This window comes from Dermacentor albipictus, chromosome 3 (assembly GCF_038994185.2).
Source record: "Dermacentor albipictus isolate Rhodes 1998 colony chromosome 3, USDA_Dalb.pri_finalv2, whole genome shotgun sequence".
Classification (NCBI taxonomy): domain Eukaryota; kingdom Metazoa; phylum Arthropoda; class Arachnida; order Ixodida; family Ixodidae; genus Dermacentor; species Dermacentor albipictus.
The window spans coordinates 140131048-140153469 of NC_091823.1; the positions used below are offsets into that span (position 1 = coordinate 140131048).

The following is a 22422-nucleotide window of genomic DNA, read 5'->3' on the forward strand; positions in this document are numbered from 1 at the left end:
AATTTATAATTAGTTGTTCCTAACAGTCAAGCATCTTGATTAAACTTATTTTTCTCGCCAGTAGTCACCAGTAATACACATGGACTAAATTTGCTTACATATATAATGTATTTTTACAAACAGCTTTGCAATTCACTGTGAGCATATAGGAAACAGCATGGCTAGCCCTTAATGCATTGTTTTGTGCAGTGCCCACTGGACAGTGATCTCGTGATCCTCCTGTCAGAGGATGGGATCCAGCTCAGCTTCGACTCAAGCTCGCAGAGGCTAAAGGTGAGACGGCCGTCTGGACAGTCTGAAATTGATTGCTGCACTCATCCATTGCTACTCGTGCTTCTTCAGTTAAAGTTGAGGGTTTCAGTGGCACTCTGTGAACGTGGAGAGACCTGCATCAAGAAGCCCTCTGCTCATGTCTCCATTCCCCCAACCATCACATGCTGGGGCTAAACGAAGTCAGACACCTTTAATGAAAATGAGGCACCTCAATAATTATTTGCTATAGCACTGGCTTCATTAAAGATGTAAGGTCTCTGATTTGTCATTGAGACTGCCCAGTATGCTGCGTATGTTGACACTCACTGGCACAAGGCATTGCCTGGGACAGTCCTGAGCAGTTCGGGAAGCAAAATTCAACGGACATATGCTCCCGTTTCATTCTCAACAAATGCACACTCGGAAGGCTAGAAAAGAGAGTCCTCCTACTGCATACATTCGTGACCAAAAGAGTAGTGTGTCATATGTTAAAAAAGAAAGATATAAATAAGGTTTGTGCAAATCAAAGGAACAATTGTGTTGTAAAATATGACATCGCCTTTAAAGCCTGAAGGTATTTGCCGCCTTATGAAGGGCGTGGCGTATTTTTTAAAACAAGTGGCCACAGTGCACTGCGGGCACTTGTGACCAAAACGTAGTATGTCACATGCTGGAAGCACGAAGGTGTACAAATAGTGCTCTGTTTGATGTAACATGATGTCCACAAGTTGTAGCACTTGAAGTAGTTCTTTAGAAATTGTCGCAGACCGGAGCAACTGGACTGGGCGAAATAAGGAGAGGGGGACTTCTAGGACCGCACTCCTACTTGAATAGCTTCCACGCCATTTTCTGTCATGTATGAAAAAAGAGTATAGTTTCCACTACCATGCCCAACAAAGGAGGGCATGCTTTCTTTTTTCAACTGTTATATGACAAGCTAAGACATAAATTTGGTAGATTTAATAACCCAGGAAAGAAGCCTGTAGAACGCTTGGCTTGTGAAAAGCTCAATATCAGAAGTGTGGTGTTGTAAGGCTGTACCGTGAACATAGCCTTTTTTTCTTCTGCAGGTGATAGAAGTCACCGACATGTCGAAGGTTAAGTTGACATATTGGTGAGCTCTCGGTCTGTCACCTCTCCTACATGTTATGATTCAGTAATTGTGCTTAGACATTGTGAACAGTATAGGTAAGTATATACTTTTAGAACACAATAACCTGAAGTTGATATTGTTTTTGTTGGAATAGTAGATTGCCATCAAGCTGGCAGTTTATTTTTCAGTTACGAAATTTACTTGAAATTGAAGTTTGGCTTCAGAAGCCCAATTTTGAGCTAATTGGGCAACATTAACTTTTTATGAACTGGTGTTGCCTACAGGCGACAGATCAGCAGAATATTCTTTTTGTTGCCAACTTATCGTACCGAGTATGGAGTTTCTGGATAAATACCTTCGGGCAACATTGAATGACAGTCGGCAAACGTCATATATAATGGATTAGAGGAGACACACAATTTCAGGAATTACTTTGGCACACAGCTCACTTTCTTCTGAAAAGCAGTGTCATGTGAGACATAGTGATGCAAGATATCCGGCTGCAGTGGTATCATACAGATAATGTAAAGCAAATGCAATGTACACCAATGTTTTGCATCTGACGACAACTGTCTGTACAAGTTACAAATGAAACCACAGGTGGCTCGAGGTAAACAGTGCTTCCAGTGTTCTGCCTGGTGTTTCCTCCCTTATTGCTCAAAGAGTTCCCACAGTATAGTTTTCCTTTTAATGAACATGCTTATTCTTGATGTATCTTGCACATTTCGATGAGAACTAAAGCTTTCCTTGCATTTATATGTCTTGCTCTAAAAGGGTTAATTTGCTGCAAAAACCCACATGTAATCCAAAAGCCAAATACGACAGGCAAATCACAGAGCTAGGAAATTGAAGAGAGAAACTTCAGCCGCATTGATTAGTGCTTGCCCCAGTGTGATCCCATGTCTGTCATCGTTGTTCATGCTGCCCTTCATCATGATTCATCTGCACGTGGCAGATATTTGTGCGCAGGTGATATTGACGTTGGCACCACTCTTGAAGATGTTTTTTAAAGCCTTGCGCGCCTTCACATTGCTTTTAGCCAAACCCAGGAAAGAAAGCTCGATGAGGATGCGTGAAAACTCGTTTGAAATAGACTGATCTTGCCACAATCTGCGGGTTTAGTGCAGTGGTGATGGCGTTGAGCAGCTGAACACGAGGACATTAGTTCGATCCTGGTCTCTGTGACCGCAATTCAATAGAGGCAGAATGCAAAAAATGCTCGTGTGCCATGCTTTTGGTGCTTCTTAAAGAACCCCAGGTGGTCATAATTAATGCGGAGTGCCCCCGCTATGCTGTGCCTCATAATCAGATTGTGGTTTTGGCACCTACTAAAGCCCCAGGATTTGATCTAATTTTGCCACGTTCAGAGCACGTGCATTCCTTCCCTTTTGGCTTAGCAATGTTGGCAGTTGCTGTTTCTCTGCTATGTTCAAATGCAGAGGCTAATGAAATTCCAAGTCTTAAAATTTTTTAATCCAGCCCTATTACTTTTTTTAGGGAAGGGCGTTTAGCTAGCACCTCTTCAAAACTACTTTACTCTAAAGTCTCTAAAGTAAAACCGAAATTTCTGGTTCAAACCATGGTAGCACTTCAGTTGGCTAAGGACTGCCACTACGAGAATCCTTTGCAGCAGCAGTGCCATAATGAAAGTCATGGTGAGATTGCTCTCTTAGCTGCATATGCCATATGTAAGCAGGCAAAATTGAGCCTAAATATTTTCTGGGAAGGCGGCTGCAGCCTTGCAGGCCTACTGAGGGGACAGGTGCTTGATGCCATTCTATTTATAGCGATAATAATAATAATAATAATAATAATAATAATAATAATAATAATAATAATAATAATAATAATAACCTTGATAGGCAATGATCCTGTGCTGAAATGTTTTATAACAAGCGACTTGAACAGTTTGAACACTAGTATTAGTTAGGTATTGACAGCCTCTTTTTAGTAAACTGCAGCTTTCTTTTATGTATTGAGCAATATGAGGAGATAAATGAGCCTTTAGTTTCTCTTTGTGCACTAGCTGTGGCACTTGCAGCTGTGGTTGTGGCTGCAGTTGCACTTGTGGTTGTCATGGTGTTTACAACTGCTTGTTGGTGCAGCAGGAGCACTTTCTGCTCACCCGAGGTGTTGCCCACCAGACAGCAAATTGACGACTGCTTCGGCGCCACCCACCCCGGAGGTACAGTAGTTTCCCACCATTCACTTGGCTGCCTGTGTAGCATTTGCAAGTGTCTTCACAAATGTGTTCACGAGCTGCAAAATGCTGTGTGTGCTGTGTGTAGTTTTGGCTGCTCTCTGGTTAGACACCGCATCACCAGATGTTGCTGCCAGCACTGTTGCTGTTCTACACCTGCCCCCTGAACCCAGTATTCTGGAAACATTAGGAAGCTTGCAGACAAACTAAAAATCTTTCGTTAAAATAAGAACACAAGTTATTCAGTTTATGTCATTGAAACATCTTGGTGGCAGTGACTTTCTTTTGTCATGCGTGGTGGCTACATTTGCCATTGGGCGTAGAGTTCAGCATCAATAATAGCCTTTTCAAAGCCATCAATTGTTTTCAAGATATGTGGAGCCTTCAGGAAATGCTGTCAAGTCAAAGACTTGCGTGAAAATATACGATGCACTTATGTGTCAACAGAGCCTGAAGGAAAGGTTTATGGCTGAAATTTTGGGATAGAAGAGTTTGAGCTAGCGACTCCTTACTGTATCTGTGGACTTAAGGAATAAAGGGATGCTGAACAACTCTTTTGCCGCTGAGATTTTTAGCCCAAATGAAGGCTTGGATGCTGAAAGTGATTGCCGCAACCGTGTCTTCAGGCCGAAACTAGCAGAAAATAATGAATTTAATTCATGTTTTTGCAAATTACTGCGTCTAACAGGTGCGCCATGCACCAGATGAGGTGACATGTCTGTGCCGGATACTGGCATGCCAGCCGTCACCCACGTCTGTCCACCCACAAGGACGATGCCTGTTGGCAGCAGTGGCAGCGAAGCAACCGCGCAGTTGCTTGCGGCCGCATACTTGTTTCCGCAAGCCAAACTTGTGCCTAAGTCTTCAATATCGCTGTTTTTGTTGTGTGCTGCTCTGCAATGCAATCAGTGAAGTGCCTGGCACAACGCAGGAGAATGCCTCTATGCTGCTGCACGCAAATATGAATTCACACTGCGCGCCCGTCAAAGCAAACACTTTGAGGACAGTGACCATCAGCGACCCCTGCTTTGCTGCAGAGCTGCGGCTTGTCAGCTAAAGAACGCTGTGCCTTCGTAGTAGCAGGTTCCTTCAATACTTTTCATCTGGTCAGATAGAGGGATCTAAAGAAGGAAAAGACCCTTGATTTTGCAGCCCCTGAGGGAGCACGGCCATCTGGTCATGAAACTTCTGCGTAATGCTATGGCAGAGCTTCGTATAGCGTCCGCCGTGGACGCGCCACCGCGCTAGCGCAAATAGAAGGTGGACTGGAGCAGATGACTAATGGGCGCCGCAGGCGTTCTGTGCTTAGGCTTGCTGCCAGTATCGTCGTGTGAATATTGTCGATACAATGTGCAAATTGCCGCCCTCTATCTGTACAGTGTTCAGAAACATAAGCGTGAACAATTTCTAAACGAATTGAACGCTTTGTTACAACAACGCCTGCTGCTGCTGCAAGCTGTCACACGTGACGTCACGGTGGGTGACGCGTAACCTCGCATGTGCCGGCTTGCTGCTGCCGGGCACTCACAATCCTCCAAAAATACGGCTACCCATTGAAAAATATGTGTAATAAGCGCTGTGTATCAGAACAGTAGCGTCTTCCGAGTCGAATTTCGGTGCTTCCCTCATTTCAGATTTTCGTCCTGTAACGCTTTAAACAGGGACCTTCCCAAAGTAATATAAGCATATCAGTGCAATCTTTTTACGATGCAGTGCTCCATGTTCTGTATTTCAGAGTATGATGCCAGCCAGCAGATGTTTGTGCTGCACTTCCGGGGTTTGTCCTTCTCGTTCTTGGCTGACCCCAAGGTGAGAAAGAGCAGTCACGTGCTCATGAAAGTAACTTGTGAAAAGCTTAATTTTTCTTTCTTTATTGTTTCCTTCCTCATAGCTTGCTGCAGAGGTCCAGAAGGCACTGCTTTATTTAGTATTTTGCTGTGACACCGCAACTACATGCACAGTGTGCTGCTAGTGGAAAGTTCGAAAGTATGGAGTCTTCAGATCTTGAAAGGGCCCTGAAACATCTCTTTAATTGTCCTAAGTGACACGCTGAAACGATTGCAATGCCTTTGAAGTGTTCTATTTCCGATGAATTTTCTGAGATGGATGCAGCATAAGTGGAGATATAATGGCTGAAATATTAACTTTTCCAGTTCCCTCTCACCTGAATGTTTCCTCTCAGCTCGAACCGTGCCAGTAGCAATGCCCTGGTTATCGCTCCTCCAGTTCTCTTATATGATCAACTCTCGTTACACCCTGATAATCTGACAAAATGTGTCTGTTTTACAGTTGAACCTAGCAATAACGAAAAGGCAGGGAACGTGAAAAGATTAGCTTTCGCAAGAATTTCATTGTTGCGAAAAGATACAGCACAGATAGGTTATGCATTGCAAGACAAAACCTTACTGTGAAAATTCCGTTAGCCCAGTTTGCAAGCTTTGCGCAAGGATATAGAACTGCATTGCTGACAGTTCAAAGTGCGCCGCATGCGTCGACCAGCAGTGGCAGTACTGCTGTAGTGCAGTATTCTGCGTCAATTGCTTTCGGAGATGTGATCACTTTTGCGAGGTTTTGTGTAACTCGGCACTGGACGCAGAGCAAGAGCGCACGCTGTTGCCAGTAGGCGCCGACGCGTCCGGTGCTGAGCACAAAAGTGATCGTATCTCGTGTACCCGAAGGCAATTAATCGAGATAACGGCCCTTCAGCGCAAATCTACGTCGGGCACTGAATCCGCACGCGATGCCTGTCAGGTGGCACCAAAACCAGCGCTCTTTAAGCAAGGGATGTGTATTCCCAGACAATTTCTCAATAATGGCCCGATACGTGACACTCCATATGCTGCGACCCCCATCTCAAGCGCCATATACAGTTCCATGTCAGTGGGTCGTTGATTTTCTTGTTTTTGCTGCGCTTTTCTCACTGAGGTTCCATTATGCAATGCACTGCCGCGATCAGTGACTGTTGTATGAAATGAGCATTCAGTTTGTCGTCACATGTCATTAGCAACATGAATGCTGCTTGAAACTGGCGATCAACAAACAAGATGGCGGCCGTGACGTTTTTCCAGTGCACTGATCGCTTCCGGCGCTTGGTTGTTTTTGTGAACGAAAATGGCGGCACCCACACAAGTGTAATGTAGTGGTATTTTATGCAATTTGAGTGCAAAACAATCGCATTTCAGCACATTTTGGAGCCTGCTAGCCTTACGCAAGTAGGTAACATGCGGAGATAAGTTCCACCAAATTTAGTTGATGCGGGATTGCAGTGCAGTGGCATTTTGTTGTCGAGAGATTCGAAATGCACTGGATCCTATGGGCATTCGCCGGAGATATGAAAATGTTTGGTTGTCGCGAGAATTTTGTTGTTGCGGGATTTCGTTATCACGGGTTTCGACTGTATTCGAAGTCCGTAATATCCTAACACCTCACTTCCGAAACTTTGGTCGCGATGTGTAACAATGTTAATGCAAAGAGTGAGTCGCAAATGTCCGAAGTAAAAAACAAACAAAAAGAGTCGCAGTTTTGCTTGAAAGGTGAAGCATCGATTGTGAGAGCAAATTAGTAGACAGCTATACGAAGTAAGAATAGCAGTTTTATTGTCCATATAAAGTTGTAAACGTTTGTTTACTAACTAAATTAACAAGCATGGTGTCACGTCCGCACAAGTAAACATAAACACCTCTTGCTCCATGACCGTGGTATGCACTGTGCTTTCAACGTTTAGTTTGCATTGAAGCGAGAGACAGCACAAAGGTCAATTAGCTCGCTACTGTTACCGTGCTTCCTCACTGCAATGCTTTTAGAGCAAATCTTTCCATGGTCATGGAGTGAGATGTGTTTATGTTTACTTGTGTACACGTAACACTGTGCTGGTTCCATATGCTCCATATTGTTGAGCCTTTCAGCTCAACAATATGGACTTGCGAGTATTGTTCAGTATTGCTCACTCGTTAATCATTAAGTTTCTTAGTTTTGCCTCTCAAGACCGTGCTTTCTTTGGTCAGCATCTCATTGTTTTTTTTCCCACATTCATAGAGGCCATTGAATGTGACTAGACTAGTTTTCAGTTTCCGTTCAGTTCGGCTACCTCCGCTTGGAGAGCCTGCATCATTTCCTTAGCCAGTTCAGCACAAGACTGCACAGTCAAGATTAGCAATGCAACAAAGTAAACGCAAAGTAGAGGCAGCAGTGGAAGAGGCAAAAACGCAATACAGAATTGTGTTAACAGAAATGTAACAAACCAGAACGGAGGGAGCGCAAGCATGAGTGCTTGCACGCAGCTGCAATGACTGCTGCCCAAATGACGAGCAGTGACAGTCGGCGGTCTTCTTATAGGATTTCTTGCCGAGTAGAGGGTGAACACAGCATACGAGGTTTGACAGTGTTCTTGAAAGACGTGCACGTGCTGGGTACAGCACCAGGGGGAAGCCAACCAGCAGACAGTGCAGATTAGACCCACCAGCTGAAGGGAGCGAACACAAGGATCAGTACCTGCACACCACTGCAACCACTGCTGCCCAAAGTTGTGCTGCCTTGTGCTATAATTTCATGAAGGTCCCTTACAGCGCCTCAGCTCCGTGAGAAGTTGCCAATGGCGCAGGCAATTACGACGAGAGGGTTCTGCGTATTGTTAGTCACGTATCCGCCTGTTCTTCCTAACATCTTGGAAAAGCTTTGTACACTTTGTTTGGCACGAACTCAAATTCAGGAATGTTGCCTTGCACCGGAGCATTTCCTCTGGCCTCGGCAACTGTTCAACATGTTTAGAAACATTCTCTTGCTTGTTTTGCTGTGGCCAGTGCAAGTTGGACGCAGCCCTTGGCTCTTCCCCCACGGGGCAGCTGCCCAATGGCAGCTCGCCACTGGTCTCCCGCATGGCCATCTACTACGGAAACAGCCTCACCGACACCAGGTTAGTTTCACACACAATTGAAGCTAGTAGCGTTCTCAGTTGTGCCCACACTGTGTACACTGTGCATATTACCATGACGATGCCCCATAGTGGTTTTGAAGCTGTCTTAGGGCATTTGAGCACAGTATACTCCCATGCGTAATTGAAGCTAGCATCATCTACATTCTGGCTGATTAAGGTAAATGTGAAAGTGTGGGTTGACTTGTTGTGCTCTTAATGCATTTTGAAGGGCTCAAAGGGCCCATCGCCTGATTTCAGCATTGTGAACAAACAAGCGCGATCCTTAGATAATTGGGAGACAATGCATTGTTTCAAAATATTACACCAATGTGCACCATGAAAACGGCTGAAAAATCGAGCAACACCCCATACACCTTTCTTTATGCCGGCAAGAATAATGTCGCAGGCATGACGTTTTCATGTGAACAGCGTAGTGCCTACAGCATGCAAATAGCCAGTACAGTGAAACCTTGTTAATTCGGATTTTACAAGAGTTAAAGAAACTATGGTGTTGGGCTGCTGAGCACGAGGTCGCGGGATCGAATCCCGGCCACGGCGGCTGCATTTCGATGGGGGCGAAATGCAAAAACACCCAAGTACTTCGATTTAAGCGCACGTTAAAGAACCGCAGGTGGTCGAAATTTCCGGAGTCCTCCACTGCGGCGTGCCTCATAATCAGAAAGTGGTTTTGGCACGTAAAACCCCATAATTTAAGAGTTAAAGAAATGTCCAAATTAACCGTATGTTAAATTATAGAGAGTATCAAGAAAACAATAAGCACATGCTGTTATTTACTAAATGTATCGGCGAATCCCGTTCCTGTTTTGCACAAAAGCAGTACGAAAGCTTCCATTCTCTGCTCCTGACCGATTAGCACTCAGAGCTGTGAAGGCCCCGCAATTTCCTTCACAGCGCGGCCACAGTGTGCATTTCATTCAAGGCGCACTTTTCACTTGTGCGCACGTCCCTATTACATTTTTTCTCCAGTGAGCTGTTTCGCCAACAGATCACCCGCACGTCGCGATGTAGCCGGCGCTGTCCATCCCCAACAGCTTCCACCGTGTTTGTGACATTGCGCGCACAGCGGCTGCAATGAGTCAAAACGAAACTGCTGTTTGCCATTGCATACTTTCACATTCCGCATGCACATTTCTTACTTTCTGGTAAGCCGTAGTGCAACTTAGCATGCCATTTCTTCGCGTCCCTGTTGGGTATGGTTTAATGAGCTTCCACTGTATTAGTGGCAAGCATTCCGCGGCAGCTTGAGACCCATTACTCCTTCGACACTTGGAAAGCCGAAAAACTGCCTTGCAAACAAAAGCGAGCACACGGGATGGCAACAAAGTTGTTTGGGGCCATCATTTTGGTGACACACAGAACCATGGCCTCTCGTTCCTGATGCCATTCATAGACACACGTTGCTCTCTTTTTTTTTTGTAGCTTCGAGCACCCTGCCACAAGACTGGCTTTGGATTTACAATGTGCGTGCGAAAGTTTCATGACCCAGTTTCATGCATTTGCATGGATGGCGGATGCACAGATGGGGAGAGGCTGGGAGCATCGCACAAGCTTGCCGTGATCCTCCAGATTTCAGAATCTTTGACGGGGGGCAAATCACGCCGAAACTGACAATGAAATGGCACGGTCAGTGCCAGCTATGCACGGAACTGTGGTCGTATCGCATCATGTACAGTCCTTTCGTCTGTCGCACAGATTGGCCTTACGATGCTGCCTGCTGTAAAGTTCGGCTAGCCCTTCTGTATTTTCAAACAAAGCTGGAATGCAAAACTTACTTTGCGATAAATAAAAGATTGCCACAAAACACAGGTCCACTATTAAACTGAGAACATCATTGATATTCAGTACAACAGAAGATCACTAATTATTTTCCAGAGAAAAAAAAGAGCACTTGATTCTATCCAACAGAAATTCTATTGATAAAAAAAAAATATCTTCTAGACCTTCATACTCTAGAACTGAGCTGAATTCAGTGCTGGCACACTAATTTGGCATTCCCTTTTATTAGAGTAGACTGTACTGTATATCATGATTCCTCTTTGCTTAAGTTACTGATAGCTGGCTGCATTCTTGTTACGCAATGCTAGGAGACTCCCAAGCATGTGCAACACTATGTTTTCTTTGCCCAAAATTTGTAAACATTCAATTTTGTGAAAACTTTTCAGGTATTCGATTTGATATTTGGCTTTCTTTTCTTTTTTCTCAATTCGATTTCAAATCTATTATTCGGTACTGTTGCCACACCCCTAATATTAAACAGTCCATGCTGTTTGCCCATTTCCTGCAAACTCCAAAGCCTATATGTTGAAGCACATAGGATGTGGTCAGCTTGCCCCCAACCACGCCCGACTCTAATCTGAAATTGTGAGGTCAGTTTTTACGCATACAGTCGACTCCTGCTAATTTGACCCTTACGGGACTGACAGAATTGACCAAATTATCCCGTGGGTTGAATTAAACAAGATGAGAAAAGATGTCAAAATGCAACACCGATTCATTTGGCTAATATAACACGCCCCCAAATCAAATGCACGACCACTTTCTAGGTGTCTAAAGCGGAAAACTAACATCGAAATTACATTAAGGTCCCTGAACAAAGTAGAAATGTAACGTACACCTAATTTTTTTTAGCAAAAAAAAAAAAAATGTGTTGCACAGTGGCGGTCTGTTTCCTAAAGTCAGCTTGGCTGTACATTTTATTTATGTCTTGGCCACAGTACACTTGTGTTATTTGGTAAAACATACAGATGCTGCAAAGGCAGGCTTGGTTTTGTATCCGACTGCACTGTGCAAATATTAGGTTCAATTTTATTGAAAAACAAAAAGTGTGTGCACTAAAATCGTGTAAAATTCCTTAATCAGATTTCTAAATGGGCTGTGCAAGATGCACAGTAAAAGAATAGAGGACAGGACAGAGAGCAGACTACCAACTTTATTTCATGAAACGACAGAGAGCCTTTATATACATGCGCCACCTGGATGCACAAAACCTAGGCAGTAAAATTGCCACCACCAACACGAAGTGTGCATACTATCTCTCATAGGGCTCTGGTGTATGCATGCTGACTCTTCAAGTTCTAATTATCCACTGAAGGCCAATTTTAGCATTGAAAAAAATGAAAGTTTGGTCCCATAGAAATGCATGGGACCCTGCCATCACCTTCAGTTAGGATTGAATTATCCTTAGTCAGTCAGTGTGGAAGTGTACTGTAATCACTGACACATCCTGGATGCAGGTAGAGCAGTTCCCAAAGAAGCATGCTGCACTTTCTTTTCCATGCCTTCGCACTCCAAGAAAATAGTTTCAGTTCACAGGGGCACGAAGAGGAGGCATCCCCTTGGTCCATCAACAAGCATGCCATACTCATAAGACAGCCGATATTGGCAAGGGCACAGATGAATGAGGCAGCTTATAACAAAGACACACACACAGTTGTAGAGGGAGCTCCAAAGTGGGAATTGGGAGGGAGATATCTGACCTTGCCTGTCATCTAAAAACCCACCATGCATACTCATTAAAAGGTGCACCGCAAAAGATGGTCCTTTTACAGGCGAGCATACTGTTTATAAATTCCATTTTCAGGGTTAAAAATTGGCAGCACCTGAGAAAGGTGAAGGTAGGGACAGGATTAGCAGAAGAAGCGAGAAGCGGACGACTCATGCGAGGTGATTTGTTGGTGCAGAAATACATGATCCCTTTGATCCAGGCAAGACAGAGGTCCACAGGAAGATGGACAGGTACTGAAAAAGGGTAGCTTCAGCCTGGAGAGCCAGCGTTTTGACAAGAGGAATTCCCCATGTCAAAATGTTGGGTAGTTTTAGAAATAGTGTACCCAAGCTTCATTGCTTGCCCAAAACCTCACGCCCTGCTTGCTTTCTTTTTGTATACCTTTTTGCATTCTTTTGTATGCCGACCAGTTTGCTTCCCCTAACTTTTGTTGTAAAATACCTAAACCTTCCTATTAATTCCAAACTGAGGCTCACCTCATTCCCTTTGATGGACATTTAATATACTTCATTACTGACCGGTTTTATGACTACAGTTGACTTGTGCCTGCTTTTTTCTTGTGTCACTGATGTTTGCAGTTGCTTTGTGCATCTAGTGATCTTTCCCTTCCTCCCCATTTCATTCTTTATTTTTATTTCTTGGCTTTCTTATCACTTCGTTTACCTTTCCCCCAGCAAATATTGGAAGCCAGCTGCTTTGTTCTGGTTAACGTTCCTGCTTTTCCCTTCTTTTTGTCTTTCTGCCTGCAGCTGTTTTCACCATCATCGTCATCATCACCACCACCACCATCCACGGAATATTGCATTGCATGACAAAGGCCTCTGCTGCCCCATGCTCTCCCTGCCCTGCAGAAAGAACACTTGCTTTGCAGCTGCAAATTTCCTAGACTTATCATCACCTCATCTGCTTCATACCGCCAGCTGCCGGCTGTTGTTTCCTTGCCCTCGGTATCTTTTCTATCATTTAATCTGGGCTGGCTATAATGTAAGGATTCCTTTCACTCAATTCTGTTCCTTTCTTCTCCTCAGCCAGACATGACCAGCTCATTCTATCAATAACACAGGTACTGATGAATAAAAAAAAAAAAATTGGAAGGGAATCATTACATCATCATGGCCCTTTGTGTGTCATAACCGGTTCTGTTCAGTTCTTCCTCTCAGTAGACCCTTTTCATAAGTGCGAAGCTAGCTTTCCTGCAAGGCTGTTCGCCAAACTAATGGTGGTGTACTCATCTTTGCAAACATTGTGTACAAGCACACCTTGCTTATATTATGTCAAGGAAAATGTTGATGGGGCTGTCGTGATGAAACCATGTGCTAAAGACGAAGCCTTGGCATGTGTAGCTAACAATTCGTCTTCATTTGACCGGTGTCGCCCATATTTGGGTAAATGTCATAAAAATGTGTAGTGCAGAGAAGTACACTTGCAAATTATGAAAAGGGTTTATTTCATCACTAACCCCCATATTCGGAAATGGGCCTTAATGTGTAGCCAGTGTTCGACTTTGTCGTAATATAACACCTAATAAAATATGAAATGGGCATGCTTATGCCAGGCATCGTCTAGATCAAATCAAGCATGAGCTTCAAGTTAAGGTGCATTACTGAATACGGGGGGTAAGACCATAAAGTCACGTTTGCTCTGCTGCATTCCGAATAAAAATTGTGAAAGCCTGTTTAATGCACTACCAGGGTGTCTACCAACCGGGAAAACCGGGAATTCTCAGGGAATTTGAACAGTCTGGAAAAACACAGGGAAAACTCAGGGAATTTGTGCTTCCATCAGGGAAAATTAGCTGTAACTTTATTGAAAGGGAACGAAAGTCGTGTTAATGCTGGCTCCAGTAACAGAGGAATCGCAACGAATCATTATTGACGCTGTGTCATCGGCACGATGTATTGCCAGAGTAGTTAACGACCGATTTTCTAGACGCCCGATTTTTCGGACATGCCCGATAATTTGCATGGTTTTGCGGCACCACCACGTACTCCATATAGTCAATGTATATTGCTCCGACTGCAGGTCTGAAATGGCATTAATCAAAGCCGCCACCGCCGCTATTTTGATTATCTCGCCGCCTCGAACCGGCACTCTCGCAGGCAAATCCGCAAATCCGTAACCACCACCGCGGCAACGTCAGGCCTAGCTGCTTCTATGTTCGCTATTAAGCTTCTTGCCGTGCGGTGCCGTGTTTTTCATTGAAAGAATTCGCCGCTATCACCAATGGCACCGACTCCGCCTTTGTAATCCTAGCGATTGGCTTTGAAGCTCGCAGAGCACAGCGCGTTGCGTAATGCCAGTCTGCGAAAGTTAGCTTCGCCTCGGTACACTAGTGTTAGGCGGTGAAGCATAACAAGCGTGCGAAGGGGGCAATTGTCGCGGGACACAGTATACATTACTTAATTACACATGCGTGCACGTCGTCTTCTGTCACAGTACAAGCCCTGATATGCCTAAAAAGCGTGCTGGCAGGCCTTCAGAGCTTTTTGAGACGTGCCTGTGGTAATTTTAGGCCTTTAAGGCAGTTAAAGACATGCATTAATTTTTTTCAGACTGCCCGTTTTTTTTTCAATTTTTTTTTTGCGGCCCCTCGGAAGTCCAAGAAATCAAATGTTGACTGTACAACTGACCAAGAGGATGCTTCAGATTATCCATGTGGTGGAAGCGTGGTAGAAGGAGGATGAGAACAGAAAGGACCGACGCACTGAGGAATTAACGGGAAAGGAAGGGTGCCGCCACCTTTTTGAAGGAGCTACAGCTAAAAAAACTAAGTGATGGCTGGTGCTGAGACACAGGTGTCCCTCATCCAAACCAAAATAAATTGTTTACGCAGTAAAACCCAACACTGAGATGTTGTGTACGGGCTGAGAGTATGTCAGGACAGTTGAGGTTGACTTCCCAGCTGCTGAGAGAGAGCCTTAGTTGTGACAAAGTTCAGGACCTCATACAGATGAGCTTGCTATCAGTTGATAGAAATAGCTGATATTAAAATTATATTTACTTATGTATGCATCTCCTTTTCATTCGTATTTGAAAATGTTCGACTCAATTTGGAATGAGCTTTACCGTTTCTTTCGCTGTGCATTTTACTAACACCTTCCTTCTGTTTTCTTTTTAAATAAAATATATATTACTCCTTACTATTCAAACTGGATTAAGTCATTTTTTTGTTTCAGCATGCTTACTAGAGAGTGACAGCATCGGGCAACGTGGTGTCAGCCTGTCTTGACATAAAACAAAGATCTGACTCATTCAGGGAATTTTGCAAAGGTGCTCAGGGAAAACCTGGAAAACTCAGGGAATTTGGAAATGTCAACTTGGTAGACACCCTGACTACAATTCTGCTGTGCAAATTGTGATCTGCTTTGTGGCTATGACATGCTGCTGCTGCTGAGCCCAACTCGACAGGTTTCATTCCTGGCCACTGGTGCTGCATTTCGAAGGGTAGAATGCAAACCTTCCTGTCCACTGAGATTTTGGCGCATGTTAAATGGCAGATGTCTGAAAGTAAGTAACCTCAACCAAAAATCGAGTACAGCATGCCTCATAGGCAAACCATTGCTTTGGCTGGTAAAAACCAGACCCTCTGTGGTAGCACAGTGGCTATAGTAGCATTGTGTTGCTTATCTCGAGGTTGTAGGTTTGATCCCAGCTGCGGCAGCCAAATTTGGATGGAGCTAAATGCAAAAAACGTCTCTGTACTTCATTTTAGGTGCACGTTGAAGAACCCCCGGGGGTCAAAATCAATCTGGAGCACCCCACTGTGGCGTGCCTCATAATCAGCTCATGGTTTTGCATTGCAAAAACCCAGAATTTAATTTTTTTTTTACCTTACATCTCATCAGAGTTTTTTTTTTTCATGCTAATTCTCCCAATGGCTGGCACTGCAGGAGTGTGTGCAGGAGGTTGTACTCACATTGTTCCAGCTTTGTGTCTACTTCTGCATCAACAGCTACTGTTCCTAGTAGAGTGAACCATTGTGTGAGTTTACATGGTTATGTTTAAGAAAACAAGCATCAAGTAAAGCTAAAGACAAGAAAGCATCCACTCGTTCATCTTTGACGCCATCGTATTGATTTCATGCTTTTTTCTTTCTTGAAATATGAGCCTCAGTTCCCAATCGCGTATACTCTGACTTGCACATTATCGCCTACACTACTTGTTGCTACGTCAAGCACAGCACTGCAGCAGAAATTTCTTGCAAACTCGTACTCGTCAGCTACCATGAAGACCCCTGTCTGCCACCACTAGGCCAGAATTGCCAGTATAATGGATAAAATGTTGAACAGACTTGGCTCAAATTTGAAATTTTCGTATGGTATAACCATTTCAACATCTCAAATTGCCAGGGTCTGTGATCCTAAGGAAGTAAGAGCCACAAATGATTGTGACAGGCACACCCGCACTGGCTGGTCTAGGTGGCTGTTGAAGAATGTACCATGTGTTACTCTCAGCCGCACTCAAGAGTTCTAAGGCTGCAGTGTTGCCATACAGAAACTAAATGCTCCTAGTTGTACAATCCACTTCAAAAGCTTGCGGTGTACAGATTCTGCAAGAAAGTTGTAATATGGAGCAGTTGGCGACTGTAGCAGGTAAAGGTAAACCACAGTGTTATCACTGTGTTGTTAGCATATACAGTCGAGCCCACATATAACAGCCCCACTTCAGACAAACTTTTGCTTAAAACAAACGAGGGCCATGTGACTGTCAGAATATACATTATTTTAATGGCGTAAAATCGCACATATAACGATCATCTTTGAGCCCTGCCGATTGGTTACAGCGAACGGACGGCGTAAACCCGCTGAGGCGATGCGAAATAATGACGACCTCCAACCCCTTTACGTGCACGGTCTGTTTTCCCTAGCCTCCTCGGAGGCAAACTATCCGTTTCGTGCCCCTCTCCCCACCATCACGCACTGCCCACAAGTGTCGGTGTGTGGCGCCCAAGATTGCCCACCCGCCTGTCCTCGCAACTCCGCTCCCCTCTCCCCGCTCTTTCTTGCAACTCCCTCTACCTTTGCTGTCTTGGTGCGTGCTATGGCTCCGGCTAAAGTTCAGCAGTTTTGTTTTCTGGTCGTTACCGGCAAAGCAGGCCTCACCACACTAGTCCCCACACTTCCTCGCTTCCGCTCTTCATTCTAGTCGGGCCCGAGTAATAATTCAGGATGGCGGACGGGAATGCTGTGCCTGCAGCGGTCACGAAACAAAAGGCGCTGAACATTGCAACGAAGTGAGCAATTTTGAAGGAAGTGTTTTAAGGTGTTAAAAACTGAGAGTTGGTGAAGAAGTACATATCTAAATCAACCATCCCGACGATTCTAAAGAACAAGGAAAAGATCACCACCTCTGCCACCAACTCGTCGAACAGAAATCGCCTGCGGAAAGCCACCTATGTGGACTTAGAGGATGCACTGCTTAAGTGGCTAAGACGCACAGGCTCACAACATTCCGATAAATGGGCCAATGATGCTGGGCAAACCTAAAAACATTGCGTTCCTGCTAGATTTTCCCGACTTCTGTCCAGGTTGTCCAGGCAATACCTGGCTAGATCGATTGAAAGTGTGGCATGGGATTGTTTTTAAATCGATTGTAGGCGAGGTGGCTACGGTAAGTGACCAAGACGTTGGCACTTGACTTGTAAGAAACTGAGCCATCGCTGCAAGCTACAAGGAGCAGGACGTTACCACAGACGAACCTGCGTCATTTTATCAGATGTTGCCGGACAAGACACACGCCATGCAAGGCGACTCATGTGTTGGCAGCAAGCACAGTAAAGTGCGCATTACAGTACTTCAGTGTGATCAGCACGTGCCCTTTGTAATTGGAAAATCAAAGAAGCTGCATTGCTTTCGGAGCTGCGTACCAAGGCGTGGATGATGCAAAATTTATTCGCAGAGTGGCTGGGCAAGTTTGACCGCGACATACAAAAGGAAGTTGCATACTGCTCGTGCTCGACAACTGCTCGGAGCTCAACGTGCGAACTTCTCTGACCGCAGTTGCTCTACTTCTTCCTGCCACCCAATACCACTCTGAAAGTGCAGCCGTTTGATTTGGGCATAATGCATGCATTTAAGGCATCATATAGGCGCTGCATTGTGGAGCGCTTGCTCATCGCTGTTGACTGCCCGGCCACCAGCTCGTCGGGATGTGCGTGCGGTGGTGAAAAGCCTGTCTACTCAGATGAAGTCGCAAGGCCCTTGCTGCTACGAGCGCTAATCAGTCATGAGACGAGAATTGCAGCCTCTGCACTGTTGTGCAAAATAGAAGCAAGTGTTGAGGATTTATCTAGTAAATAAAGGCGGATTGGTGTAGCAAGCGTTTATTTGTTCTTTTATTGATACCCTCGAGAATTTGGCGCTCTGTTTATTCTGGCTATTTTTGTCAGTCCAATGAAATACAAAATAATAAAGTTTTACTATAGCGAAATTTAATGTGAAGTGAATACTGAATAGCATAAGGATCTGAATATTCAAACATATCGAGTATTTGCCCATGCCTAGCAATAACTCAAGTGCCCATGTATACCTCGCCGCCAGAGGTAGTGGAGGCCTCAAAGTAAGCATACGATCCGAAACCATACCAACATCAAGTTTTGTGGAAACTGCGGAAACAAAAGAAAGCATTTTAAATGTGAGCCCTGACTTGTTGCATTTCATTTGTCCACAATAGTACATTCGCAGCACACATCATATGAACATGTAGAGGGCAACTATGTGATTGCATTAAACTGTTTAACTATTTGTTATAGTAGAAATACGTGACTGCATGTCAAAAGCCCCTACGAGCATCTCTGCTCTCCTCTCAAGCGTCTCGTTTGCTCTCCGCATCCACGCATTATGTAAAACTGTGTTTATTTTGCCTATGCCCTCCAGCGACATACCAGGCCCCTCGTGGTTGCCAGAAGCCGGGGGCAAAACCAAAACTTGATGAGGCAAAGCTGTAAGCTCTCACATCACTAATCGTGCACAAAATGTCATGCACCTTGCCTGTAAATTAAGCGTCCCTTTGTAACAAACAGCTATTGTCAAATAAATGGCAGTTTTTTTCATGCATGATACTTCCCGTACTTGCACATTTCTGAAAACTTATTTGAACAGTCAAACGAGATGTGCGTTTTGTTGTGACTGGCTTTTATATTGTGCAGAGTTAGGCGAACATCGACTTATTCGAATACGAATTGAATACAAATAATAAACATAGAAAATTGGATAGCCAAATGCAGACTCGTATATATGCAGCAAGAATATTTATTTTGACGTAATTAGGTGCCATTCCTGTACTGACGGGCAAAAACATCATCTGTCAGAGGATTAGTTTTTAACACATCTTTTATTGTCAATAATAAGAAGACTGCATGAATAGCTGCTCAACAACTTCAGAGCTTGTTTGCAAACTAGCTTTCCATGAAAGAATGGCTGCTTTATAGTTAACCTTTCGAAAACATTAAATAAATGGTTTCTACAAAAAGATCAGAAGTTGTGAGAAAAGACAAGAAAGATACTTTGTTAAAGAAATTGTGTTCTTTAGACACATGTAAGAGGGCCTGTTGGAGGGAAGGCATTGTTAGTTGTCATGTAAAATATAAAACTGCTACATGGCTGGACTGCCAAAAAACACAAAGTGACCGACTGCAAACAAAATGACAGGTTGTTTTGTAGGCTTCCACTTCGACGCCGCAAAAAAAAAGTTCATTTTTCATTATTTTCTTTCATTGCCTCGAAAACGGTTGTTGCTGTTCCCTTCTAATAATTTGCAAAAACTGGAAACTGGATTTATCATTTGGTTGCTGCGAAACATTTGGTTAGTTTTGAGTGTTTGAATGTGCTGAATAAGTTCCTTTCCAAAAAGCAAATATGCTTAAGGACCAATTATTTGGGCGCCAGATTTTTCGGACATGTCCGATGATTCAGATTCCTTCGCCGCACTGCCACATACCCCATAAAATCAATGTATAAGAACGTCTGAAATTTCAGCTGCTGAAACCCTTTGCTGTCTGATCTTGCGGACTTTTTGCCTTGATCGCAGGCCCGAAACAGCAATCATTGAAGCCACCACTGCCGTTATTTTGATTGTCTCGCAGTCTTGGAGCAATGCTCTCGCACTCTGATTTAGTGACAGCTTTATCCACCACGGCGGCAACAAATGCTAGGCCTAGCTGCTTTGATGTTTGCTATGAAGGTATGCATTCGGTGCGGTGTTTTTCAATGAAAGTATTCATTGTTGTCAGCAATGACGCTGACACCGCCTTTGTCATCCTCACCGATGCTATCAAAGTGCGGAAAACTCGGCAAGAGTGAAACGTTGCATAACGCCGGTTTCCAAAAGTCAGTTTCGCCGCTTTACAGCACTATTGAGTGGTGAAGCATATCGAGAATGAAAAGGCGCCACTGTTACGGGACCTGACATGTATACCTCAATAACACATGCGTGCACCAGCCATCTCTTGTCGCAGTATGAGCACTGATGTGCTTAATAAGTGTACTGGCAGGCCTTCAGACCTATTTCAGACGTGTCTGTGGCGACTTGAGCCCTTGGGGACAATAAAAGGCATGAATTCCTTTTTTCAGATGTTCTCGCGGGCCCTGGGAGGCTGAAAAATCAGACATTGATTGCAGTTAGTCTGTGGTATTCAATTTGTATTTGAAACTTTGAATGTTCACGCACCCCTAGTTTTATGTTGTTTTTGGGTGGTGTTTGCAAGTGTAGTTCCCTGGGTGACTGTAAACCCAAGAAAGTGGTCATATTGCCTGTGGCGTCGGTAAAATAGTTTCCCAAGCAAACACTGTGCTATTCTGCAGGCCTCCCCCCTTGCCTCTGTGCTGTTTCGGCAACCAGAGCTTCCTCGAGGCACTGGAGGTGCTTCGGGAAGGGGACACGACCCTGGGGGTCCGGCTCACCCTGCTCACCGAAGGTAATTGATGCCCTGTACATCGCCTCTTAGCCAATGTCAGACACTTAGCCATCGCAGACTCCTTCGCTCATTCACCGATTAGGAAACCTCTCAGTATTACCTACTTTTTTCTCGTCCCCCTCCTCATTATTATCACATCATGGCAAAGCTTTTACTGTCAATATACAGCCACTCCTGTGACAGCTGGCTATATCCTCCGTGTGCAGTTTGCCTAATCCGTATGATTGTTTGCCATCCTTGGCTGCATTCCCTTTCCTCTATATGGCCTAAATATGTTGCAAAATAAAGGACGTTTGGTTTATAGAGATACAGTGGAACCCCGTTCGTACATTTTTCACCGAACCGGGGAAAAAAAACGTAACAGCCGGGAAAACTCAACAGTGAGGAAAGCTCCGAAAATGAATGAAAAAAGTGCAGCTTCAATTATACACAATTTATTTCCACAGAGTGCGCTTATGACTTAAAAAAGTCTAGAATGGTGGCTTGCCGTTTCTTTCGCTCGCTAGAAATCGCCACACGTTTCTCAATAGCCTGGAAGGCCGCATTGCTGTCAGCATCGCTGTGAGGTGCGACGTACCTGCGGAGGAGGTCTAGAGCCGCGACGGCTTCTCCAAAGCTAGGATTTGGCAACTCCCCGGCATCATACGGCTTGTGCTCCTCGTCGTCACCGCGCCACGGCAATGGCAACGGACGAAGGAATATCGGGGGGAAATTTTGCCCTCTTTGGCGTAATCATGCTAACGTGCTAACGATTGTTTAGTATTGCTGCGGAGCGCGCACGTCCAAGCAGCCCGGTTGTGCGCAGCGCGGCATGGGAGAAATGTAAACAAGAGAGGAGAGCTGGCCCGATAGGCGGAGCAGCGCCACGAGCAAACGCCAACTTCCGGTTTCACTTTAGCTTCACAAAGAGTGATGTCAGGGCCTCTCCCGAGTTTCTTTCCTCCGTGAGTCGACCCGTCCAACAACCATGCGGTAACCGTAATCACAGTGATGATAGTGAGAGCATTTTTACGAATGGCCATTAGTGGCGGCCTCTCAAACTGGCGTGCAGCTTCTTGCAGCCAGTTCCATAGCCAAGCCCGGCCAAGCCCAGCCAAAACTAGTCAAAAGCCAGAATGGCGGTTGGAGCGCATTGCCTACTTTAGCCCAGGCGGGTTCGTGGTGCTAAGTTGCGACGTATCATGCGGGAACGTTTTCACAGCTACTACGTAACAGCGGGGTTCCCTATACATTGGATCCTATGGAAGCTATGCCGGGACCGGATGAAAACGACGTAGCAGCCGGGAAAACGCAGCAATGAGGAACGTAACAGCGGGGTTCTACTGTACCTGTAGTCACCAGAGTATTGTAACCATAGAACAGAGGAAGTACAATGCACGAGTGCCTTAGGACGTGTTCTGCAACTACCATAATTTTCATGAGAGGGATAAACAGCAAGAAAGGGTGGCAGGCATAGAAGCTATTCACTGCATTTTTTTTTTCTGTTTTACAGGGTGCTACAGGGCGTAATAGGGTCTTTGTCATT

General features: G+C 44.7%; 1 protein-coding gene across 8 annotated transcripts in view; it reads left to right on the forward strand.

Annotated features, from left to right (window-relative positions):
- Positions 1–22422, forward strand: part of LOC135917723 (phagosome assembly factor 1) — an 85142-nt gene that overhangs the window by 13953 nt on the left and 48767 nt on the right. For 5 of the 8 annotated variants that reach the window (XR_010569380.2, XR_010569382.2, XR_010569381.2 and 2 more), the window contains exons 3-9: positions 190–273; positions 1323–1366; positions 3451–3530; positions 5281–5354; positions 8345–8457; positions 12733–12930; positions 20785–20897. Coding sequence is in view for 5 of the 8 variants with exons in the window: in XM_065451290.1 (XP_065307362.1) it covers positions 190–273; positions 1323–1366; positions 3451–3530; positions 5281–5354; positions 8345–8457; positions 12733–12930; positions 20785–20897 (706 nt within the window). In the remaining 3 variants the exon portion in view is untranslated. The remainder of the gene's footprint in view (positions 1–189; positions 274–1322; positions 1367–3450; positions 3531–5280; positions 5355–8344; positions 8458–12732; positions 12931–20784; positions 20898–22422) is intronic. The other 3 variants (XM_065451294.2, XM_065451293.1, XM_065451292.2) reach the window with 2 other exon arrangements.